Below are 22509 nucleotides of genomic sequence, written 5' to 3' on the forward strand. Positions count from 1 at the left end.
TTCACTATTCACACCTCCAGGAACTAGATGCTTTACGGGGGGTGAACTAAATGCATCAGAACTAATCCCAGCTCCTGCCCTTCCCTCTCCCTTGCTGGGTGGAGGGTCTTCCTAGGGATTTTCCCAAGAGCAGACAACCCTATGCAGATGGATTGGGACTCCTTTTGGGAAAAGGCTATTCCTCTTCTGCTAGGTTCCCAACTACAGTGCTAGGTAAGAGACATCCGAAAGCAGAGGCCTGTGTTAATGGCTGGGGGTGAGCGGACTGGAGCCTACTGGAACTGCCTGGCAAAGGCTAGGTCAGGCCACAGAGCAGATTCCTCTGCATCTCACAGAGGTCTTTAGGCTACCCATCCAGCATCCCCCTGCAGGTAAGTGTAGCTATGCTAATCCTCGAACCCAGGCCCATTAGCCTCCACCTCACACCACTGAACTAAATTTGGCCCACCCCATCAAGTGAAGCAGAATGAAAGCACGTGACCACCTACCAACACACCTTGGCAGAGGCGAGCTCCACAGGCGCCGTCTGCCCCCCAGGCACGTGATGCGGGCCGTGCCCTCCAGACGGTACCCGGGGAAGCAGGAGAAGGTCAGGGTGTCACCCACGCCAAACTGTAAGCCTTTCCGGATGCTGTAGGCTGGGACCTCAGGCTCCTCACAGGGTTCCAGGTCATACTCTGCAAAGAAGGCAGTGGACGTGTTAGGTACAAAGACAGCTGGAGACAGCTGGGGAAAGGACCAGGGACAGCCACAGTGCCGGGGGGTGGGAAGGACCAGAAATAATAACAGAGACTCTATAGCATGCTAGCCCTCAACAAGTGTGGGGAAGAGTCATCCTGAGGGCTGAGGTCAAGAGAAATTTTGGGAATCCTCATTACTGGGGCTCAGGGTTTTGGAGAACTGCTCCTTGGAGGATTTTGAGGGTCCTCCCTCCCCTCCTTGTTCCTTGGGTTCCATTTGAACCCCGAGATCTGGTGCTTTCTCTCCAGGCACTAACTAGCCTGACACAATCAGCGGTTTTCAGGGGGTCAGAGTCTGTGACTCTGCTTCAAGCAACTTGCACTAGGATCCTGACTCCAAATGGCTCTCTCGACGTTTCCTCTGGGTGAGGCTGGCTTTGAGACCCATGGTGAGCACAGCAGGTGGTAACGATGAAGGACCTGCATGATGTCTTTAGTGACACCATGAAAGTGACTATCTCTCAGTGCCCAGTGCTCTGTCTAGTAGGGATGAGGGTCCAACTGGTCAGGCCTGCCCAGGCAGGTGACCTGGGCTTCTGGGTAGAGGGCAGCACGGGACTGAGCTGAGACACATCCAAGGAGGAATCCTCGGTATTGCTGATGCAGGAGGCCTTGGAGTACCTTAGGACGAGGGTACTGGGGACAGTGGTGACAGGAGCTAAGCCCTCTTCTCTCTCCCTGAAGGCCAAGAAAGAGCCTTCTTTTCAGGATTCCCCAATACATTAGTCTGCAATGAGCACCGGTGCTGATGCTAAATGAGACTGAAGATGTGGATACACTCCCTCTCAACTCTTTCCTTCTGTGATTGTCGGGGCTGTGGAACAGTAGAAGTGGACCGAGAGGAGAATGTAAAGCCGGGAGAGCAGGAAGGGGCACGTAGGAAATCCTCTACTTCAGCCATCTGGGTGGTCACGTTCAGTGAGTCAGAGAATGAACCTACTAATCCCTGCTGAGACCACTCCTGGGAAGCCCTTCCTTGTGTTTAAGCTAAGTATCTCTGGCTGCAGTGTTGAGGTCGGTCATCCTGAGACTGGAGAGCTACACCAGAGCGGGAGAGAGAGACTGGCCCCCTGGTTTCTTTCTCCCAGGACAGTCATGCTCGTTACCTGAGAAAGTGATGTTGAATCCTTCATAGGACATGGAGAAATCAGAGATGAAGCGGACCTGGGCAGTGAAGTTGCCATAGAGCCCAGCGCTGATGGGTGCTGGGAGTCTTGAACCCGTCAGCTGCCTCAGGGGCTGCGTGAAGCTGCCATTCTCAGTGATGAGGAGGTAATCATGGCCGCTCTCCAGGTGGAAGGTGTGGAAGGTGAAGAACACGCCTGCAGAGAGAGCAGAGGCCCAGGCTGGCATGGGCAGGTGGCTGAAGACAGCCAGGGACAGCCACGGCTCATCTCCGACATTGCCTCACGGCCATTCACTGTGGCTTTAGGGCGTCTGTACCATGGGTGCGGATCCAGCGTGCTAAACAAAGGGCTGCCGTCAGAGGGATAGGTGCTGGACTGAGTGTAGACCAGCCTGCTATGGGTGCCTGGACAACAGTCTACAGCAGGAGGAGGGACTAGGGAGGTGGTATTTGAAGCCATCAGTGTGATGCTGTGACTCTCAGATCCCCTGACGTCCCACCCGAGTCCCAAACTTCTGAATCTTTCTCTAGCTGCTCACTCGAAGCCTAGGACAGTTTGCAGCATCAGAGAAGGGAAATCATCAGTGGAGGGACTCATCAGTGGAAGCTGAGAAGTGACCTGAGATAGAGGAGGGGCAGAGGCAGCAAGGAGAACTGGAGCGGGGAAGTGGGGGACGTGAGAACCCTTGGAGAACAGTAGAGATGTGGCTGTGTCGTTTTGCATAAGGACATATGTCCATGGCGCCTACAAGTGTTCGAATGCAGGAGGGAGGTTAAAAGTGTAAGGCAAAAGTAGAAGCAACAATATTCCTTCACTGAGTTCTATGTCCCTGGTGCCACTATTATTATTTTTTTTTTCTGTTTTGCTTGCTCTGAGGCCAACGCTTAGCAGCTGGAAGCGAAGCTGTAGAAATGGATCTGCCAGTTACCCTAAAACGTGGATGCGATCTGCTCCCTCTCCATCCATTTTATACCCGGGGAAAACAAGGCACAAAGAGCTGAAGTCATTTCTCCAAGGTCCTTCTCATAGACAGCAGAGCTGAAGCCAGGCCGCCTGACTGCGGAGGCAATTCTGTCCTCCTCCCTCCTACTCCAGGGTGCAGCCTCTCAGGCTGAGGAAGAGAGTAGGAGGCCAATGGGAGGATGGAGGAAGCTGATGGACCAGAAGGATATTAACAACCAGCGCAGCTCTTGAGTTTGTGTGGGTCTATGCATCAGCGTCTGCACGAGCCAGGACATTCAAGGGCCACGTAGTGTGACAAGGACAGGGCCCATTTGCTACTGTGTTTGGGCTATGGACCTGCATTATAGCATCACCTGGGAGCCTGGGAGAAAGGCCTCTCTACAGGCCTACTGAGTCACAGTCTGCAGGCAAAGTAGTTGCCACTGGCTGATAGGCACCAAAAAGAGCCATGGAAAAGAGCCACCTCTGCACGTTCACTGTGGCAGAAGCACTTTTGGTAAATGATGGATGGATAGAAGCCCCTAAGGCTAAAACGTTTTAAAAGGTTTCCATGTTCTTGCCTCCCTCTGGAGAGGAAGGAACTGGGGTTCCCCAAGTATCGATGAGAGCTGGGGAGACAGAAATCACAGAGGTGGTGGGGCTAGGGTGACGGTTTGTAAATACTTCATGTCGAGGTAACCAATGCGCACCGAGTACCGATATGTCCAAGGATACAGGTCCTGCGTCCCTACCAAGCCTTAGGCTTGGTGCTTAGAGCTGAGAAAGATCTAGTTTAGTGAAGGAAAGAGCAGCAGGAGGTAATCTCAGTGGGGAGAGGTGGGGGTGGGGGAGTTTGAACAACTGTGCCTAGAAATCTTCATGAAAAGCCCGGAGGGACTCACCAGAGAGGGTAGGTATGGCCCTTGGCTAACAGGTCTGAGCATGCGTGAAGAGAACATGGGGGTCAGACACAGTAACCAGCAGAAACAAGTGGATGAGACGCGGGCCTGGCCCTGCTCCTCCAGCGCACAAACACAACCTCTCCCGGGGAGTAAACATTTGGCTGGGAATCTAAGGATGAGCAAGTTCAGGTGGGAGCCTCAGGTTCCCCAGCTGTGCTGATTGCTTGGGGCTTTCTGGCCATTGTGAAGAACCTAAGACATTGTCATAGAGACAGGCATTGCTCTAGCTGGAGTTTGAATCCTATTTGGCGTGACAGATGCATACAGTAGTGAGCGCGACCTCACAGGGTAGAAATCACAGGGATCCCCAGGTGGAAAGGCGGTAGCCAAGGCTGCCTGGGTCCCTCCCTCTGCACGCTCCTTCCCTCAGCTGCCCTGGGTAAGCGGCAGACTCTCCTCCCAGGCGGCAATTTATCCTCAGGGTGAGGCACAGCTGGGAGTGCCACACTGCTAAGCTTCCCTTGGGCACACACACAGCAGGAACCCAGCAGGTGATCTGGCCTCCAGGTCCCCAGGGGACCTTATAGGTTAGGAGAGGCCATTCCTGGTGTGGCACAAGGACAGGGACTAGTGGCTAAAATGCCAAGATTAACACATCAAAGAAGCCCATTTGCCGAGGGAGCCTGGAAGTCCTTCCTCACCTTGAAGTGGGCTTCACAGAACAGAGCAATGTGTGTGTGTGTGTGTGTGGTATGGTTGGTGCAGACGGGGGCAGGTGGTGGTGGTATAGGTACTAGAAAGTTATAAGGGGCTCTCTGTATAATGTAGCCTGATACTTTAGGGATGTTTTTCTCAGTCCTTTTCCCTTCTAGGTTAGCTGTCTTCTGTTTCTATTTCTAGCCAAGTGTCCCGGGACAATCCTTTGTCCTGAGCACAAGAGCCTTGGGCACAAAAGCCGGCGAATCTGTGCCCTGTGAACGCAGGTCTTACTTAGTCCTAGGCCTGCTCTTGGGCAGACTCTGGGCTTCCTCGCTGCTTCTGAGCGCCATGCCTAGAAGGTACAACTTCCTCTCCATCTCCCCTCCTCCCGGCAGCTGCCTGGATTTGCATCTTGCCTGTCCTGTAGTTTTTTTTTCCTTGAAATTTAATGAAATAGTCCTCAAGCTTCCGTGTCTGCCTTTAAATTCTTTTATTAATGATATTAAGGACCCCAAAGAAGGAACGCCATTTCCCAGTAACATTGAGGTCTCTTCAAGCTCACATTCTAAAGACCCCTGCAATGCTAATTCCCTTCACCTCCCCACCCCTGCATAACCTAAAGACGTGCTGTACTTCTCCCTTTGGCTATGGCAATATTGAGATAGAGCACTCTGGGTGACTTTGATTTCATGGTGAGGGAATGTCATATGGGGAGAAGGAATGGGCTTGGGTCTTGGTGTTAGCCAGAGCTGGGGCTTTTCTCCAGGAAGGAGACCTCATGCACGGTTCAGAGAACTGGTCATCTTGCAGGAGAGGCTGGAGCTGTGATAATGGTGATGGGTGAGACCAAACCTTGCCCAGGATTGCATATCTCTTGCTTAGGACTCCCAAGATAGACGTGGAGTAGTACTCATTCACTGTGTGTGTGTGTGGGGGGGGACCTCTTTGTTCCTCTGCTCAATGTGTCCACATTGAAAAACTCTGTTTTGTGCTTTTCACCAATACTTTATTCCCTTAATTGGCCTATTGAGGACCGGTGGCCAAGGCTGGTTCTCTCAGGCTGGGTCTGACCCTGACTCCAGAAACCCTGCCATATGGCGGCTGAACAATTCTGAATAAAGTTCAACTTTCTCCAGCTGGATTTCTGCTTGTTTGGGAGCAGCTCAAATAAGCAGCCGGGGTCTATTAGCTCAATTGTCTTAGCAGATCCCAGGAGAAGGGGGGGGGCCTGATCCTTTCAGTTCACCCCACCAAACAGATCTGCACTTCCTGGTGTGTCAGGCCGGAGAGGGTGGGATGCTGGGAACCAGAGGCCCATCCTTCAAAGAGCTCCAGATATGTCATGGAGATGGGGGATAAAATGCAAGTTTGGAACTGTCTTCTCTCCCCGGATGCTGGCAAGTTCTAGAAACTGAGCTGAGGTCCGGATAGCTAAGACTTAGCAGGCGACTGGAGAGATCAGCTATAGCCTGGGGCTTGCTTCTCTTGGAGGTTCGATGCTATAGGTTAGGGGAAGCCTTTGCATGGTTCTAAGGAAGGTGTGAGGAGCTCTGGTTATTCACCACCTCTTGTTGATTACAGACCTTCTACCCTGGCCAATTCCTTTGAACACAGGCTCACATTTGATCTCTGGGACACTTGTCTAATAATCTGGGCTGGGCTCCAGTGTCCATGACTTTCTGCCTTCTTCATCATGGTACACTGAGAGCTGGGTCAACTTCATCAAACAAGCATTTGTTAAATAGCCAATGAGGTGAAATGTCTTCTATGTAGACATGCACAGAAATATAGTGACATAGACACATGATCACAGATGCTCAGGCACAGAAACATGTATCCCTCTGATCACAGGTGCCCAACTATGGGGCACCTTGAATACAGGGGTTATCTTTCTAGAGACCCTCAGGGCTGCCTTGATTACCAAGAGGTTTCTTTCTATTTTGCCTTGATAGAAAAACTCTGAGTGTTCTTAGTCGTAAAGCAGAAAGCCAAGGTGGCTATTTCAATATGTGTGGGATGTATAGAAATGATATTTCTTTCAAGTATTCTTTTTTTTTTTTTTTTTTTTTTTTTTTTTTTTTTTTTTTTTTTGGTTTTTTGAGACAGGGTTTCCCTGTAGTTTCTAGAGCCTGTCCTGGAACTAGCTCTTGTAGACCAGGCTGGCCTCGAACTCAGAGATCCGCCTGCCTCTGCCTCCCGAGTGCTGGGATTAAAGGCGTGCGCCACCACCGCCCGGCTCAAGTATTCTTTATCCAAACAGTGTGATTACATAAAAGCTATTCCTCGTTAATGGGAAAAGGAGTCCAGAGATGAGCATAAAGGACAGCTAGTATGACATGTGGGGTGGATATCAGCAGAGCACTATCTATGCAAATAACCTTACTCATGCTTTATAAATATAACATATTTGGGGGGCATACTTTGCTACTCAGCAACTCCTTGGCACACCTCTGATGGTCTGCAGACATTCTTTCCCACATTACTCCTTTGCGTAGCTGCCTGCATTTCATTCTGTGGCTGCACTGTGTTTATTTTGTGGTTTTTATTTTCTTTGTGTGTGTGTGTGTGTGTGTGTGTGTGTGTGTGTTTATACTACAGGCAGTCACAAACCACCTAATATGGGTGCTAAGAACTGAATTTGGGTCATCTCTCCAGCATCACTAGTTCTTATTATAATTAAATTAGCTAATTAATGTTTATGTGCGTGTGTGTACTCTGTACACATGCACATGTGTGTAGAAGCCAAGGGGTGATATCGGTGTCTTCCTCTATTGTTCTCCACATTATTATCTGAGGCAGAGTCTCTCAGTGAACCTGGTGCTTACTGATTGGGTTAGCAGCTGGCCAGTAAGTCCCAAGAAGCCTCGTATCTCTGCGTCCCCAGCTCTGGTGTTACAGACATCAGCTGATGCTCCTGGCTTTTTACATGAGTGCTGGTGACTTGAACTCAGGTCCTCACACTTGTTGAGCAGGCATGTCATAAACTGAGGGATCTCTCAGCCCTAATTCTTTTTTTTTTTTTTTTGGTTTTTCGAGACAGGGTTTCTCTGCAGCTTTTTTTTTTTTTTTTTTTTTTTTTTTTTTTTTTTTTTTTTAGAGCCTGTCCTGAAACTAGCTCTTGTAGACCAGGCTGGCCTCGAACTCACAGAGATCCACCTGCCTCTGCCTCCCGAGTGCTGGGATTAAAGGCGTGCGCCACCACCGCCCGGCCTAATTCTTATTTTTTTATGTAATAAAAAAATGTCCCCAAACAGTTCCACGATAATATGCCATTTTCCTATGTGTATTCAGTTAAATTACAGTAAGTGAAATTGCTGGCTACAGAGGCCACACTGATTCCCATTCCTGGACCACTGCTGGGAGAAGCCAAGGCTTGTCTACTGTGGTCAGCAGGGAGGCAGGAAGGCAGAGAGGCATAACCGCGTCTATACCACGCAGTGCATTACGATGTCCTCACGCGGCAGGGAAAGAGAAACTGTTTCATTACTGGCTGAAATTGCATGTCTTTAATTATTGGTGGGGCTGATGTTTTCAATTTGTATTTCAATTATGAAGTGCTAGTTTATAGGTCTGCTCATTTTTCAGGCTGATGGGCCGGGCAGTTTTCTCACAGAATTCAGGAGCTCTTTACACATCAGGTTGGCAGTCCTTAGTCAATTACATACATCATAGGTAGTTTTTGCGTATTTACTATTGACTTTGCATTTTTCTGGAGGGTTTTTTATACAAATCCTATCAATTTTTAAATTTTAATTGAATCTAGCACCCTTTGCCTTTATGGATTATCTCTGCTAAAGGCACATCCTACCAGAGGCCAGACTGCCTAGGACTTTCTATTGCTGCTATCTATGCACTTTCGTGGATGAGATAGTGATGGGATTTTTAACGTTTTTTTTCCAAATAGTTAAACTCACTCAGAGTGTATGTGTGTGTGTGTGTGTGTGTGTGTGTAGATGTACATGTGTAAGGGGAAGCTGTATGTGCTTGGGCAGGTGTGTATGTGGAGGTGAGGGATTAATTCCAGGTGTTTTCCCTCAGTGGCTGGCCATACTGTTTTTGGAGACAGGGTCTCACCCTTGGGCCTGAGGCTCATTCATTAGGATTGGTTGACTGGCTAGTGAGCCCCAGAGAGCCTTTAGGTTTACAAAGCTGGGACAGATACTGTGTTCTGCTTTTCACATGGGTGCTGGGGAATCGAACTCGGGTCCTCATGCTTGCAAAGCAAGCATTTCACCAACTGCAATTCTTCTCTAGTCTCAGAATCCCACTGTTTCTAAATTCTGTTTATTTAACTTCTTCGGTAGATCTAAAATGGTACTTCAGTCACGTCTTACAGTCTGTTTTGTCTGTGTGCACACGCATGTGCACACAGAGGCATCTATTCCTGGACATGCACTGTACCCCTGCTGAGTAAAGATGTCCACTCCCGGACTAGTATATTCACCTCACACAGTCAGCTCATGCTAGTATTGGGGTATCCGGGAGGGTTATTCGTCTATTTCAACCCCCTCACCCCATTCCTCTGCATGCTAATTCCTCTAGATCAGAGTATTTATTTTATTTTTATTAAAGGCACGCATCACAATTATCAGCGACAGATTGTCAAACATAGATGCCAGTCTTCCACTCCCAGTGTGGAAAAGCCAAAGTTGTGAGGCCAGGTCCTGAAATTCTTGCTAAACTACGGACTGGGAGAGCCACCTCTAAAAGGATGTTAGAATAAGCATCTGGAGGGGTGTGGGCTGTAACAGCCTGCTTCCTGCCCATCTCTACCAGTGTCTGCCACATGGGTGCAGTCTGGCAAACACTGCTCATAAGTATGCACTAACTTGTAACTAGCACCTTGCTTTGAGCTCGGACTCCCAAAGACTACATTTGTTAGCGAAACTGGGGCAGCCAACACTATCTAGGGAGGCAAATGAATGTGTGTTGTCCCCAGGAAGAAGAAAGCTGTGTGAGAGGGGACTGTCACGTTCTGAATCCGAAGGGTGAACATGGGGAAGAGGGGACAGACATGTCGTTGGCTCCTCTAGGATACAGGGCAAGAACAAAGGTTTCAGAGACACCTAAGAAGTGACGCAGAGACAACAGGTTTACCAAGAATGATAGCAGTCAGGTCTGGCAGCGCAGGCTTGCAATCCCAGACAATAAAACGCAACAGGATCACAAGTTCAAAAAACCAGCCTGGATAACTTTGCAAAACCCTGTCTCAAAAAAGTAAAAAGAGGGCTAGGGAATCTAGCTCTGTGATAGGGGATTGCCAAGTATGCGTATGGTCCTACATCCAGTTCCTAGCTCTGCTCCCCACTCTGAAGACAAAGATAATGGAAGCCTTTTCTGTGGAATAGCTTTCCATCTCTGTAGCAATGAGGGTACACTGCCGTCTTATGGGACATGCCCTGCTGAATGGGGCTTGACGGCTGATCACTAGTGGGATCTCTTAGAGCATGGAGAGGCTAGATTCTCTGCAGTATTTACTGAGAGATTTCTGTGGCACAGACAGATTGTGTGAGTCCTACAAGTTTTCTTATTGGTGAGAAAACTCAGACTGAGGTCACATGTCACTACGTAGTGAAATCTTCATGGATGTCGCTCTGACCTGGGACCCTGGAGTCCCGGCCGTGAGGTCAGTCCCTGCCACACTCACCCTTGCCGTGTGACGTCTCGATGACCCAAGTGCAGTTCAAGTTGTTGGGGTAGAAGTCGGGGAATCCTGGTGACAAGATGGTGCCACTGGAGCCTTGAATGAAGCCACCGCAGAGAGCTGCAGGAGTGAAGTGGGCAGAGTGTCTCAGAGAGCTCCCCTAACCATCCTTCTTGGATACCATGAACCACCAAATCACCAACTTCACTGATGGGTGTGGGGGAGTCAGTGCCTGAGGCTTGGGGTTTATCAGGGCAGGAAAAGAATGTGCTCTTCAGTGCCCCCTGCTGGTGTGCCTCACCTTCACAGCTGGGGAGGGCCCGACTCCATTGGAAATTCGGCTCACACTCCAACGGCTCCCCATCGCTTAATGTGTAGCCAGAGTCACAGCTGAAGGTGACCAGAGCACCCACATAGAAGTCATTTCCATGACGCTGCCCATTGACGGGGATCCCTGGGTCCAGACAGTGGTCCGACTGCAGGGTGATGGCTGGAAAAGAGAAGTCACAGCTGGAACAGGAAGCATGTGATGTCACCATGGAGGAACCCTCCTGACTTATCAAAGGAGGCCTTGCTTTACAAAGGCAGAAGTTGCCAGTTACTGACTCATGAAATGTGGCCCTTGGTATTTATTGCGGGGGCAGGGGGGCATTTGAAGGCCCAGCTCTCAAGCAGGGCTTGGCTGGTTAACACATTCCACACAGGTCTACTCAATGTTCACTAATGATTAGGCACCATACAAAGGCTCAGTGACAAGGGCATGAATAAATCAACGACTCTGTTTTCATGGTGCTCTCAACCCATACCCATGGCACTTCCTAATTTGGTCTGGAAAGTACTGATGTGAGGTTAGCCCTCCAAATCAAGGGGATGGATAGGGGAGATGATTAGAGATGACAGGTGTGAGGGAGATGCCAGCTAACTTCAAGGCCGTGGCCAGTCAAGCACTTGACCCCAGGGCAGGGCAGGGCAGCATTACACCTGTAGACAGTGGAAGCCATGAGGTGTGTACCCGAGACCTGGCCTGAAGGTCATGAGCCACTCAGCTCTTATGACCTTTGAGAGGGGCTGAGAATGGAGAAGATGCTTCTGGGGGGGGGGTGCATTTTTGCAGGTGGCTGGGCCCGGGCCCATGGCGGAGCACAGTCAGGGGGCTTCCACCCACCCAGGCCAGCCTGGATGTCTACCTCTTGGCACCATCCCCTGAGACTCACTCTCATAGCGGAGCTGGAAACCGATGTCTGAGTGACTCTTGTCAGTAGAGAAGAGGAGATAGAGGTAGTTGCTGGTGCTGATGAGGAACTGGGGCACCTGGGTCCCGTGGTAAACTCCGATCAAAGGTGCTGAATATGTCCGCCCATCTCGCACTTCCAGGGTGTCATAGTTGACCTCGGTTTTAAACCTACGAAACGATGCCAATGGCGATGTCTTAAGAACCCCAAAGCGCACCACTTGCCCGGCTTCCCCCAGGGCTCCAGATAACCAGACTTCCACAGCCAGGATATTTTAATGTAATTTGCATAGATTTACTAATCAGGTGGAAGGACTTCCTTACTGCAGTTTACTCCTTCCTCCTTCCACTCTGGGAAGTGCACACCCAGTCCCCTCTAGAACAGGGGCCAGAATCCATCTTAAGACTCAGACACTATGTTCTAGGCCGGGGATCCACCCAAAGCAATGAAGAGTAGGTCACACGCGGGCAAGTGCCCCATGGAGCACACCATGCTTCCTATGCCAACCTTCACAGGACAGTTCACAGACCATGGAGTTCATGCCACCGATGCCCCATCTGGAGGAAGTCTAGGTTCATATACAGAAGCTGCTTTCCCACCAAGGGGCTTAAGCAGAGCCTGGGAGTGGGGCACTTGAGCAGGATTTAGGACAGAGATAGGGGAGCACTCCTTCCCATGCTGAGGATGTGTGGGTTTGGTCCTCAGATGCCACGTGTCTTTGGTTTCTAATGGTGTCTACCTGCCATCTTTCTTTAAGGGCATAGCAGACAAAAGGGCCCTGGGGCCCAGGTGATCACCCCCTTTCCTTTTGCTCCCCAGCCACAGACTCCCAATGAACCAAGCAAACTCAAGGGTAAAGCCAGTGAGCTCTGTCCCCACACAAGGCAGCCGTTCCCATGCCCTCCCCTGATCTTTTAGCATGGGTGCCACCCTCCTCCTGATAACTCTGTCACAGGGTAGCCGTCATCAGGCCACCCCTCCCCGAGGCTAGGGTCGGCAGCACCTGTCAAATGTGATTTTGATGGGGTATCCGGGCTGAGCTTCTATCACCCAGGCACAGCTCAGCGCATCCTTGTAGAAGCCAGGCCAGCCTGGAGAGAGGATGGTCCCGCTAGGAGAAGTCAGATGACCACCACAGGGAGCTGGGGGCGGTAAAGGGAGAAAAGCGGATTTGTTGAGAGACAAACACATGAACAAATAAACAAAACCCCTCTCTATAAAATGTGTCAGCCAACAAGGACTTGTTTTGCTTTTTTTTTTTTTAAATGGAAAATGACATAAAGTCTGAACTGTGAGCTTTGTCAACTGGGACCCTTATAGATGTGACCGGTTACATCGTTTGCAGGTTTATAAAAAGCTGGACCTGGGGGGAGTTGGGAGGACCTTGGACTCAACATAGTGTAGAGAACCCTGATGGCTGTTTGGCCTCAAGAGGGAGGGAGTGGGGGTGTGGGTGGAGGGGAGGAGAGGGAAGGGGGAGGAGGAGGTGAGGAGATGGCAATTTTTAATAAAAAATAAATAAACTGGGAAAAAAGAAAAAAAGAAAAAAAAAGCCAAGTCTGTTTGCCATTCCAGTGGGGCTAATATTTGGATCACGCTGCCTTTTTCTTTGTTCTCCCCTCAACTGTCAGGCCTGAGGCAGAGGCATTAGCTCCGTCTACTTCCTCCCATCAACACTGGGGAGCTAGGGGCTAGGCTTGGGGTCAGCTCAGGGCAGCGCTGTGTCTCACCACGTTATGGGTACCATGCTCCTTGCCTTCTCCAACAGGGATGCTCCGTATTTATCAGAGCATCTGATACATAACTGTCCTTCCGTGGTTCTTCAGTGATGGGTAAGAGAAGGGATACGGGGATGAATGAAGGCAGTCTGGGGCAGATGACTCTGTAAGACACCCTCTGGCTGGCTCTGTTCTCACGAAGTATGCCACCGCCTCCTGCTTAGGCTCCTCCCCATGATTCCTTTTTCCAAACACCATGCCCTAGTCTCTTGGCCTGTGCCATGGTCATCAGAGCATCTCCATCCCTCTTCCTTCGGGAAATATGGTGGATTTCACAGTCTATCACTGTTGTGCTAAAGTCACAAGGCTGTTTTGACCAATAAGAGGAGTGTGTGAGTGACGCCTGTCTTATCCATGTGGAAATGTTCAAAGCAGGTGGTTTCCAAAGTTTCCTCTTCCTGTTTCTGTGACTGGGGAAATAGCCATCAAGATGGGAACCTACCCACCCAGGCCTTTAAATGACTCTGAGGAGTGGTCCCATGTGTGAGTCATGTTAAGCATTGTGGTGGCTAAATTCAATAGTCACCTTGATCTCACCTAGAAGACAAACCTTTGGGGATATCTATAAGGAAATGTCTACAGGAGGTTAACTGGCGGTGGGGGGGGGATAATCACCCTAAATGTGTTCCACACTATGCCAGGGACTAGATAAAACCCTAAATGATTGTTTATAAATGTTTACATTTATAGCAGAACATGTAAGGAGGAGGGAGGCCCGCTTGTTCTTCCTGGAAACTGTATTAATTAAATCACGGTTTAGCCCATTATCTCTAGCCTTTTATTGGCTAACTCTCACACCTTGATTTAACCCATTTCTATTAATCTGTATATTGCCACATGGCAGTGGTTTACTGGGAAAGATTCAGCATGTCTGTCTCTGGCGGCTCCATGGCATCTCTCTCCCTCTGCTTTCTTCCTCCCAGAATTCAGTTCTGACTTCCCTGCCTACCTAAGTTTTGCCCTATCAACTAGGCCAAGGCAGTTTCTTTATTCATTAACCAATGAAAGTAGCACACAGACAGAAGGACCTCCTACACCATGTAGTCGCTGCAGAAGACAGATGCTGGGCACCAGACAGAACCTTACTGGTAGGCCACATTCATGTGGCGATACACAGATTAATAGACATTGGGTTAATTTAAGGTGTAAGAACTACCTAGGAATACACTAGAGTAACTGGCCAAGCAGTATTGCAATTAACATAATTTCTGTGTGATTATTTCAGTTCTGGGCAGCCGGGAACAAGCAAGCAGCATTTGTCTACAGAATGGCACCCAAATGACTGGGGCTAACCCACGTGGCAAGTCACACACGTCAGGTTTGGGTGTTTGCATGGCCACTCGGGGTTAGGAGGAAAGTAGCAGAGAGCATGCTTGCTGCTCAGCACCCCAGCCTGGGCAAGTGGCTGGATCGGGTCTGCTAGATGTGCACAGGCGGAACAGCATGGTGGATTCCCACTGCAGTGCACTGCTAGGCACATTTAGCTTTTACTCAGATAAAAAGGGTTTACGTTCTGCATGGTGCTACCCAGAGTTGAGGTAGTGAGGACGGCTCCCACCTGGAAGTCTCAGAGGCAATGAATGGACCTCCGCCATGTTGTACTGGGCCTAGCCAAAAAGGCAAAGCAGTCTTGGTGCTAGACAAGCTGCTTTGCATTTTAAGAAGCAATCCTGGTCAGAAAATTATTGCAGATATGCAATAAAAGACAAATTCAGATGGAAAAGACCTCTAAATGGGTCATAATGTTGGATAAATGTACATATGCTTGAGAGAGAGAGAGAGAGAGAGAGAGAGAGAGGAAAAAGAATATAGACTGATAAAAGGAAGTAAATTGTTTTTAAAAAATAAAACAAAAATCTTTAAAGAGACGGAGTATAGACAGTCATAGATTAAAGGAGTAAAGAAAAATAAGCCATGTAAAAATAGAAAATACACAGAGTTTGGCTTATGTTTATTATTGTGTTTTCTTTGACTTTTTTGACTGTGAATGAGCTAAGTACAGAGAGACACTTCATTGTACAGGCTGCTAAGTTAAACCAACATATATACTTCAAGGGTATCTTGATTTCAAAATTTGGGTCTAAGGATATGTTGCTTTGGGAAAGAGGTTCTGCTTTTGTTTCCATAGAGGACGAGAATCTGTAGATTCCTTCCAGACTAATGTGGTTTGATTGGCCAATATCCCCCAAAAGGTCTCCGCAAACCCCCCAAACATATACTTCACCCAACAAAAAGCAGGAAGCAGTTTGGAGAGAACTACGCCCAAGTTCCCTAAATGATTGTTTATAAATGTTTACATTTATAGCAGAACATGCTATAGAGATGAATACTTTGCATTGGTATGGGTCTTGGTTTACTGAAGCAAATTTAAGGTCAATTTTGTTATATGCGTATTTCTACTCTCGATTAAGGTATTGTGGTTTGAGCAGCTCAGTTAAAGATGTAATGTATAATTAAGAAATGCAGGTTAATAGATAGTAATTTATAATATTCAAGCTTGTAGTCATATTAGTTAGATTTTCTAGATATAAAGAAATATATTTCAGTTAGATAGGTATTGTTCAGACCTTTCAAAGACTAAAATAATATGACATTTAAAATATTTTAAGAACTTAGGACTTTTTATGACAATGAGACACATCTGCTCCTGGCAGCACCAATTATTTCAAGAGAAAGATGGGCATCTAAAAAGCTCCTCATGGAGTTTGTTAGCCATTTGGGTAAAAAACTGCTCTTGCCTGGACTGCTTGATGGTACGCTGTATAAACTGGACATGCAGGACCCAGAGAAAAATGACTGCTAAAGTTACCTAAAGAAGGTAAGACAGTCCTTCAGGGTTCCTGCTTCATGAAAGAGTCTGCCAGAAATTCTGCAGGATACAAAGAAAAGTGACTGACAAACTGCCAATATAGGTGGAACAGTCTTTAAAATTTCCTGCTTTGTGGAAAAGTCTGCCAGATACTATGGACCTGTAGGCCTAAGATAGGTTCCCCAATATTACAGAAGAACTTTGGGTGACTGTCCAGGCAGTGAGATGTTTCTGTCAATTCTAGAGTTTTGGAAGCTGCCCACAATGCACTTCCTGTTTACTTAGGTAATATTATTTCCTTCTGGAGTCTTTGATGGGAGTTGAAGAACAGATAGTTATAATTATACGTTTCCTTAGTTATGATAAAAGATAAACTAGATATAAAGCTTGAGAATCACAAAGATAGGATAGATGATAGAGTAGTTTCCTTAATTTGACAAATGTAACTGGACTAAATATTGTAACTGTAATTCTTGCTAGATACTTGTTTTGTTGTATGTATGTAATTTTACTATGTTAAAGTTAAAATGTTTCTTTTTATTTAGATGGAAATGGGGAGGTGATGTGGGATTCCCTTCTGTATGCTGTGAATATGTTTTATTGTCGTTGGTTAATAAAGAATCTGTTTATGGCCAACAGCTTAACAGAGTAAAGCAAGGTGGAAATTCCAATGAGAGACGTAGAGAGAGAGTAGACAGAGTCGGAGGGATGCCATGTAGCTGCTGGAGACAAAGATGCCTGTGTGCTGCTGGCACTGGTAAGCCACGAGCCTTCTGGTAAAATATAAAATAATAGAAATCAGTTAGTTTAAGATGTAAGAGCTATCTAGAAATATGCTTAAGCTATTGGCCAAACAGCATTGTAATTAATTAGTTTCTGTGTGATTATTTGGGGTCTGGGCGGCCAGGAAACGATTGAGCAACCTCCGATTTAAATAGGATGGCCCCAAACTCACTAAGTAGCCAAGGATGACTCTGATTCTGCCTCCATCTCCAGAGTGCTGGGGTTACAGGCCAGCGCCCCCACATCTAGCTTACACAGTGCTGGGGATTGAACACAGGGATTTTTACGTGCTAGGCAAGGGTTCTACCGGCTGAGATGCATCCTCAGCCCAGGGATTCTTTTTCTGAACATACTGTATTGTATTTGACTATTTTACATGTATGAGTGTTTTGCCAGCCTTTCACTGCATTATGTGTGTACCTAGTGCCTGAACAGGCCAGAAGAGAGTGTCACATCTCCCAGAACTGGGTTACAGCTGGTTGTGAGCAGCTATATGGAAGTCAGGACTTGAACCTGGGTCCTCTGGAACAGCAACAAGTGCTCTTAACCACTGAGCCATCCCTCTATCCCCGGCCCAGACATTCTTAATAGAGAAGTACATTAGGAATTTAACACAGAAGATAACAACAGCAATGACAACAGAAGACCGTCACTGCCTCCGGATCACTTACTCATTGGGTTGCTTTGACATGTCATCCAAACGCAGGTGAATAAAGTTGTTATCCCAGTTTTACAGAGGAGGTAAGCGGGGCCACGCAGGTTAAGACCCTCGATAAAGGCCATTAAGCTAATGAAGTCAGAGCTGAGATTTAAACCTGAAGACCTCTGTCTTCAAATCCTCCCACAACCCAGAGCACACTACTGTCATACAGACAGAAAGGAGCTGGAGGGTTACCCAGCGCTTGCCAGGTGTCGGGGCTTAATGTGGATTATCCTCGTGAAAACTGCAAAGCAACAAGGCACATATGTTATTACCCTCATTCTATAGAAGGGGATTATTGCTCTGATTTCTGTGAGTGGAGGCTTAGAGAAACTAAGTAATTAGATGGCGTCTATATAAAACCCCGAGAACTAAATCGCACACGTGTATTATCGCTTCTGTAACTAGTTTTCAAAACTGCTCCATCATCTTACTGAATAAGTTCCTTCGGCGCATGTATGAGCGCTCAGAGGTAGGTGGGATGTGCCTGCTGCTGAGCCCCAGAGGTCTCAAGCAGACAAGGAGTCTGGGTTCTTATTCATCCCAGGCCCCGCCTCTCTGGCTGCTGGATGCTGATCTCCTTGTTCAAGTTCCAGGAAGGCCACAGACCAAAGGCAAAGTTGCATGCCCTGGGCTGTAGATGGGTAAACAATGCTACCTCAAATCTCCAGAGGGGAATTTAATTCCTTCCTCTGATGGCCCCCGCGTTCTGGTTTTCCTCTGTTCTATTCCACTGCTTCAGATGGTTAATTTCTTCTTGTGCACCTATGATAGCCAACTGACCTCTCTATTCAGTTCTGTATTCTGTTACTTCCAGAGCGGCCCAGGATCTAGACAGGAGAAGTCCTAGATGCAATGTCTCTTTAAGAGTTCAGCTTCTGAACATCACTTAGAGAAATGGCATTATATTTTCTTTATGCTTCATCTAAGCGAGTACTAACACTTTCATACTAATTTAACTTTTAAAGAATTTGTTGTTGGGTTTTTTTTTTTTGACTAAATGCATGCAGTGTGTCTCAGTGTGCATGTGCACGCCCTTGGTTCTGTTTATCTAAAGAAGAACTAACATGAAAGCTAATGAAAGGCTAAAGAGATGGCTCAGTGGTTAAGAGCAAGTACTGCTCTTACAGGAGACCTGAGAGACCTGAGGTCAGTTTCCAGCACCCGTGTGGGCGGGGCGGCCCAGTTCACAGTCACCTGCAGCGCCAGTGGATCTAATACCTTTTACTGGCCTCTACAGGTAGCTGCACTCATATACAAATAACGACACATAGACGTACATATGCACACACAAACAACTGAAAAGTAAAAACAAAACTTTAAAAAAAAAAGTTAAATTAGTATTAAAGTGTTGGGACCCACTTAGATGAACAATTGATGAACAGGTAGATCAGGAATATGGAACATCCCCCATGGGTAGCAGGGATACACTCAGAGCTTCACTTTCCCCAGTTTTTTTTTTTTTTTTTTTTGACAGATTTAACTCTGGAACTATGTCATCACTTTGCATAATTAAAATGCTTGAATTCGCCGGGCGGTGGTGGCGCACGCCTTTAATCCCAGCACTCGGGAGGCAGAGGCAGGCGGATCTCTGTGAGTTCGAGACCAGCCTGGTCTACAAGAGCTAGTTCCAGACAGGCTCCAAAGCCACAGAGAAACCCTGTCTCGAAAAACCAAAATAAATAAATAAATAAATAAATAAATAAATAAATAAATAAAATAAAAATAAAATGCTTGAATTCGATGTGTAATTTCTAAAAACTTAAACTGAATACAATACTATACTGCATATTTATGTATAAGAACCTAAAGAGACTTTAAACAATAGTAATTTAATAGCCCATCCCTGTGAGGAAATAATATAAAGAATGGGGTGTCAGCCAGGTGGTGGTGGCGCACGCCTTTAATCCCGGCACTCGGGAGGCAGAGGCAGGCGGATCTCTGTGAGTTCGAGGACAGCCTGGTCTACACAGCGAGTTCCAGGACAGGCTCCATAGCTACTGAGAAACCCTGTCTTGAAAAAACAAAAATAAAAACATACAAACAAACAAAACAAGAAAAGAACAGGGTGATGATGGTGGTGACGACAATGACAGTTTTGGTAAAGCGTGTTATGTTGGTAGCGCTGTCTTTACTATTCTGAGAGTCCCGGAGAGGCATCGCCACACGGAAGTCACGATGGTGTTGTGAGGGGCTTGTAGTTTTGAGCAGGAGTGAAGAGACAGGTGAGGACGGTATCAAGGAAGATAAGGTTAACGGATAAAAGCTTCTTCGTTTGAAATGAAATGAACCTGCATGCATTTTCTTCGAAAAAGCATTTCTCAGCTGCGTTCACTGAAAAGGCTTACACGCATGGGGCGAGTCAATAGTAATAAGCACTCTTAGTACGCTAGGTTCTAAACATCAATTTGCACTAAACGGCACCTTAGAGAAACAACTGATTCTAGGTCAGGGGTGGAAAATGTCCAAGAAGAACCATCCTCAAAGGGCTGCTGCTAGCCAGGAGGACAATGTGGACATCAGCTAGAAAAGGAGCTGTAAACAGACAAGATGAATGTACGTCCATTGACCTCCAATGACGTTTAAAGTGAACCAACTTTGGAAGATGTTAGGAAGTCCATTCGTTAATATGCAAATAAAAAAATATAAAAGAAAATAATTGTTTCTCCGATCTCCCCTTTTTGAACTATATCTTAGCATAAGACATGTTTTCTTCAAGTAGTTCAGCTTACAAAAGATGAAACAAATGAAGTGTCGCCATGTTACAGTCTCCAGGCTGGGATCACAGACAGCTCCTAATGCCCAAAAGACGGGCAATAGGACGTCGTGCGCCTTTGATGGAGTTACAAAGCCCTGCCCATTAAATGGTCTGGCAATTAAAAAAATGAAAAAGGAATCCGAGTCTGATTAAGTATCTAGATCTTTGTGCCAATTAAAGAAGTACAAGAGAGAGGGGGCTGTGTTAAGCAGCCATTCGGGGAAGTGATCAGCAGAATTCAGGATTCAAGGGGCTGGGAGACAGCTCAGTCAGTAGAGTCCCAGCACACATGCCAAAAGATGGGTGGACTACTGGGACTCTGCTGCCCAGCTAACCTGGCTTAATTGGTAAGCCACAGGTTCCAGTAAAAGATTCTGTCCAGTAAAAGGGTTGGACAGCTTCTGAGAAATAACATGGGACCTCTGGTGTGTGAGAGACGCCCAGTGAGAGACTGTCCAAACAAACAAACAAACAAATGGAAACAACAGGGAAAAGCAAGGTAGATAGTTCCTGAGGCATTCTTGAGGCTGTCCTCTTGTCTATATGTGTGTGTATGATCATGCACACACATCTGCACACATGCACCCTCACACTCTTATACATATATGCATTTGCAGACACACATACACACCTGCACATACCTTCTCACACACAGACAAATTCGGGATGGAAGAGATGTCTTGTGATGAACAATTCAGTTTAAACAGAAATCACAGGAGGAAGAAATAGACCCTCAGAGATCAATAAACAACTTGAGACCTGTCCTACCATTAGAATGCATGAACTAGAGAGGCACTTTAAATTCTTATAAAGGTGTGCTTTCACCTATTAGAGACGATCAGAGAAACATATCAGGCTTTTCTTAGGGATGCAACATCATGCCGGAAGTTGATTCCAGAGCAGCGTGGTGATGGTGACAAGTGGGCACTTAACCCAAGCAGAGCTGACTAAGGGTTTGGGTTTGAGGCTGAAAGGGAAGGGAGGGTCCTGCCTTGATTGGGTGGTACAGGCTCAGTAACAGAAGAGAGGCGAGCTCCTGGGCCTACCCTAGTACCTGACACACAGAAGATGCTCAACCAGCATCCGCAAAGGGATGAGATACTGGTTGTAAGCTATGCTGCTTGGACAGGAGGCCTCCACGTCCAAGGCCCAGCTTGTGACAGGAGTGTTGGGGATCCGAACTCAGGTCCTGCTTATGTGGCACGCAGTTTACTGCCTGAGACATCTCTCCAGCTGCTGCTCCGGATTCTTAAACAGTTTTCCCACGGTAAATGAACTTTACTTTTTGTGAACTTTAAAAAAAAAATTGCACATGGACATGGTTTGAAAGTTTTATGACAGCCTCCTTTACAGACTGACGGATGAAGGCGTTCAATAGAGCTCACCGCTCTCTTTCTTCCCCAATGTAATTCTGTGAGCCTGAGCATTTTCCCGGGTCCAGTTTGAGAGTCTTTGTTTTTAATGGGGACTTAAATTACTTCCATTGTCACAACCGATACATATGTCTCACTACCGTCATTTCTTTATGCTCCCACTTTCTGAGACTTGTCTTGGGCGACAGGCAATATGCTTCCTTTTGTTTTCATTTCCTACTGGGATGTGAGAAGTAGAACACCCGCTTTTTGTTCTCGGCGGGAAAACTTTGAAGTCTTTCTTGAAGATGTTTGATATTACAATCTCTGCAGCGATATAATCCTAAAAGGGGGCGGCAGCCCAGGATCTGGGTGTAAAACCTGGCACCATTGTGCACGGGCTGGGAGGGTGCTGGGTAGGTGACCTGTCTTCTTGGACATCAGGAGGGCCAGTAACTCTCCCTGCTCCTGGGGGCTGGTGCTAGGCTGCAATTCGGTGACATGTGCCAACACCTGTCTCAGAACGGCACGCGATTTGGTTCTTGTGATGAAGACAAGAACATGCAGGACGTCCAGGCTCGGCTGGAAAGCAGCCGCCTGAATCTGGAAACCTTTCTTAGGACATTTCTGACTTTCAACACACCCAACTACAAACACTGCTGTTGGCCACGCTCAGCTTAGCCATGCAGGTGAGGCCCTTGAGCGCCTTTGATTGGCAGCCACAGAGTGGAGTAGAGAGGTTGAAAGTATTCCCTCTCTGGCCCTTTAAGAAAACCTCTGTCCCCCTCCTGCCTTCAGATCTGCAGGTGACGGTCTTTCTCCTTTCCGAATTTAGAAGCCATTTCCTTCTTACCTTGTCCTATTACATTCTCTCTAAACCGGAGTGGCTCTCAGAATATATTAAGTGTGCCTAAAAGGCCATTAGTGTCTTCATTTAATTGTCCACCAGGTGGGGATACTTAATTAAAAAAAAAATACACAGAAAAGAGCAAGACAAAGATGCTGATCAAGAAGCTGGGCCTCGTCAGGCACAGGCGGGAGGA

The 22509-nt window shown here is 47.2% G+C and overlaps 1 protein-coding gene across 1 annotated transcript in view; it reads right to left on the minus strand.

Moving 5' to 3' along the window:
• The window catches only part of Csmd2 (CUB and Sushi multiple domains 2), a 551269-nt gene that overhangs the window by 161937 nt on the left and 366823 nt on the right, over positions 1 to 22509 (minus strand). The window contains exons 16-21 of the mRNA XM_038333470.1: positions 12290 to 12428; positions 11269 to 11456; positions 10356 to 10544; positions 10058 to 10174; positions 1847 to 2062; positions 489 to 677 (exon numbers count right to left, since the gene is read on the minus strand). Of these exons, the coding sequence (XP_038189398.1) occupies positions 489 to 677; positions 1847 to 2062; positions 10058 to 10174; positions 10356 to 10544; positions 11269 to 11456; positions 12290 to 12428 (1038 nt within the window). The remainder of the gene's footprint in view (positions 1 to 488; positions 678 to 1846; positions 2063 to 10057; positions 10175 to 10355; positions 10545 to 11268; positions 11457 to 12289; positions 12429 to 22509) is intronic.

The sequence above is a fragment of the Arvicola amphibius genome, chromosome 6 (assembly GCF_903992535.2).
Source record: "Arvicola amphibius chromosome 6, mArvAmp1.2, whole genome shotgun sequence".
Lineage (NCBI taxonomy): Eukaryota > Metazoa > Chordata > Mammalia > Rodentia > Cricetidae > Arvicola > Arvicola amphibius.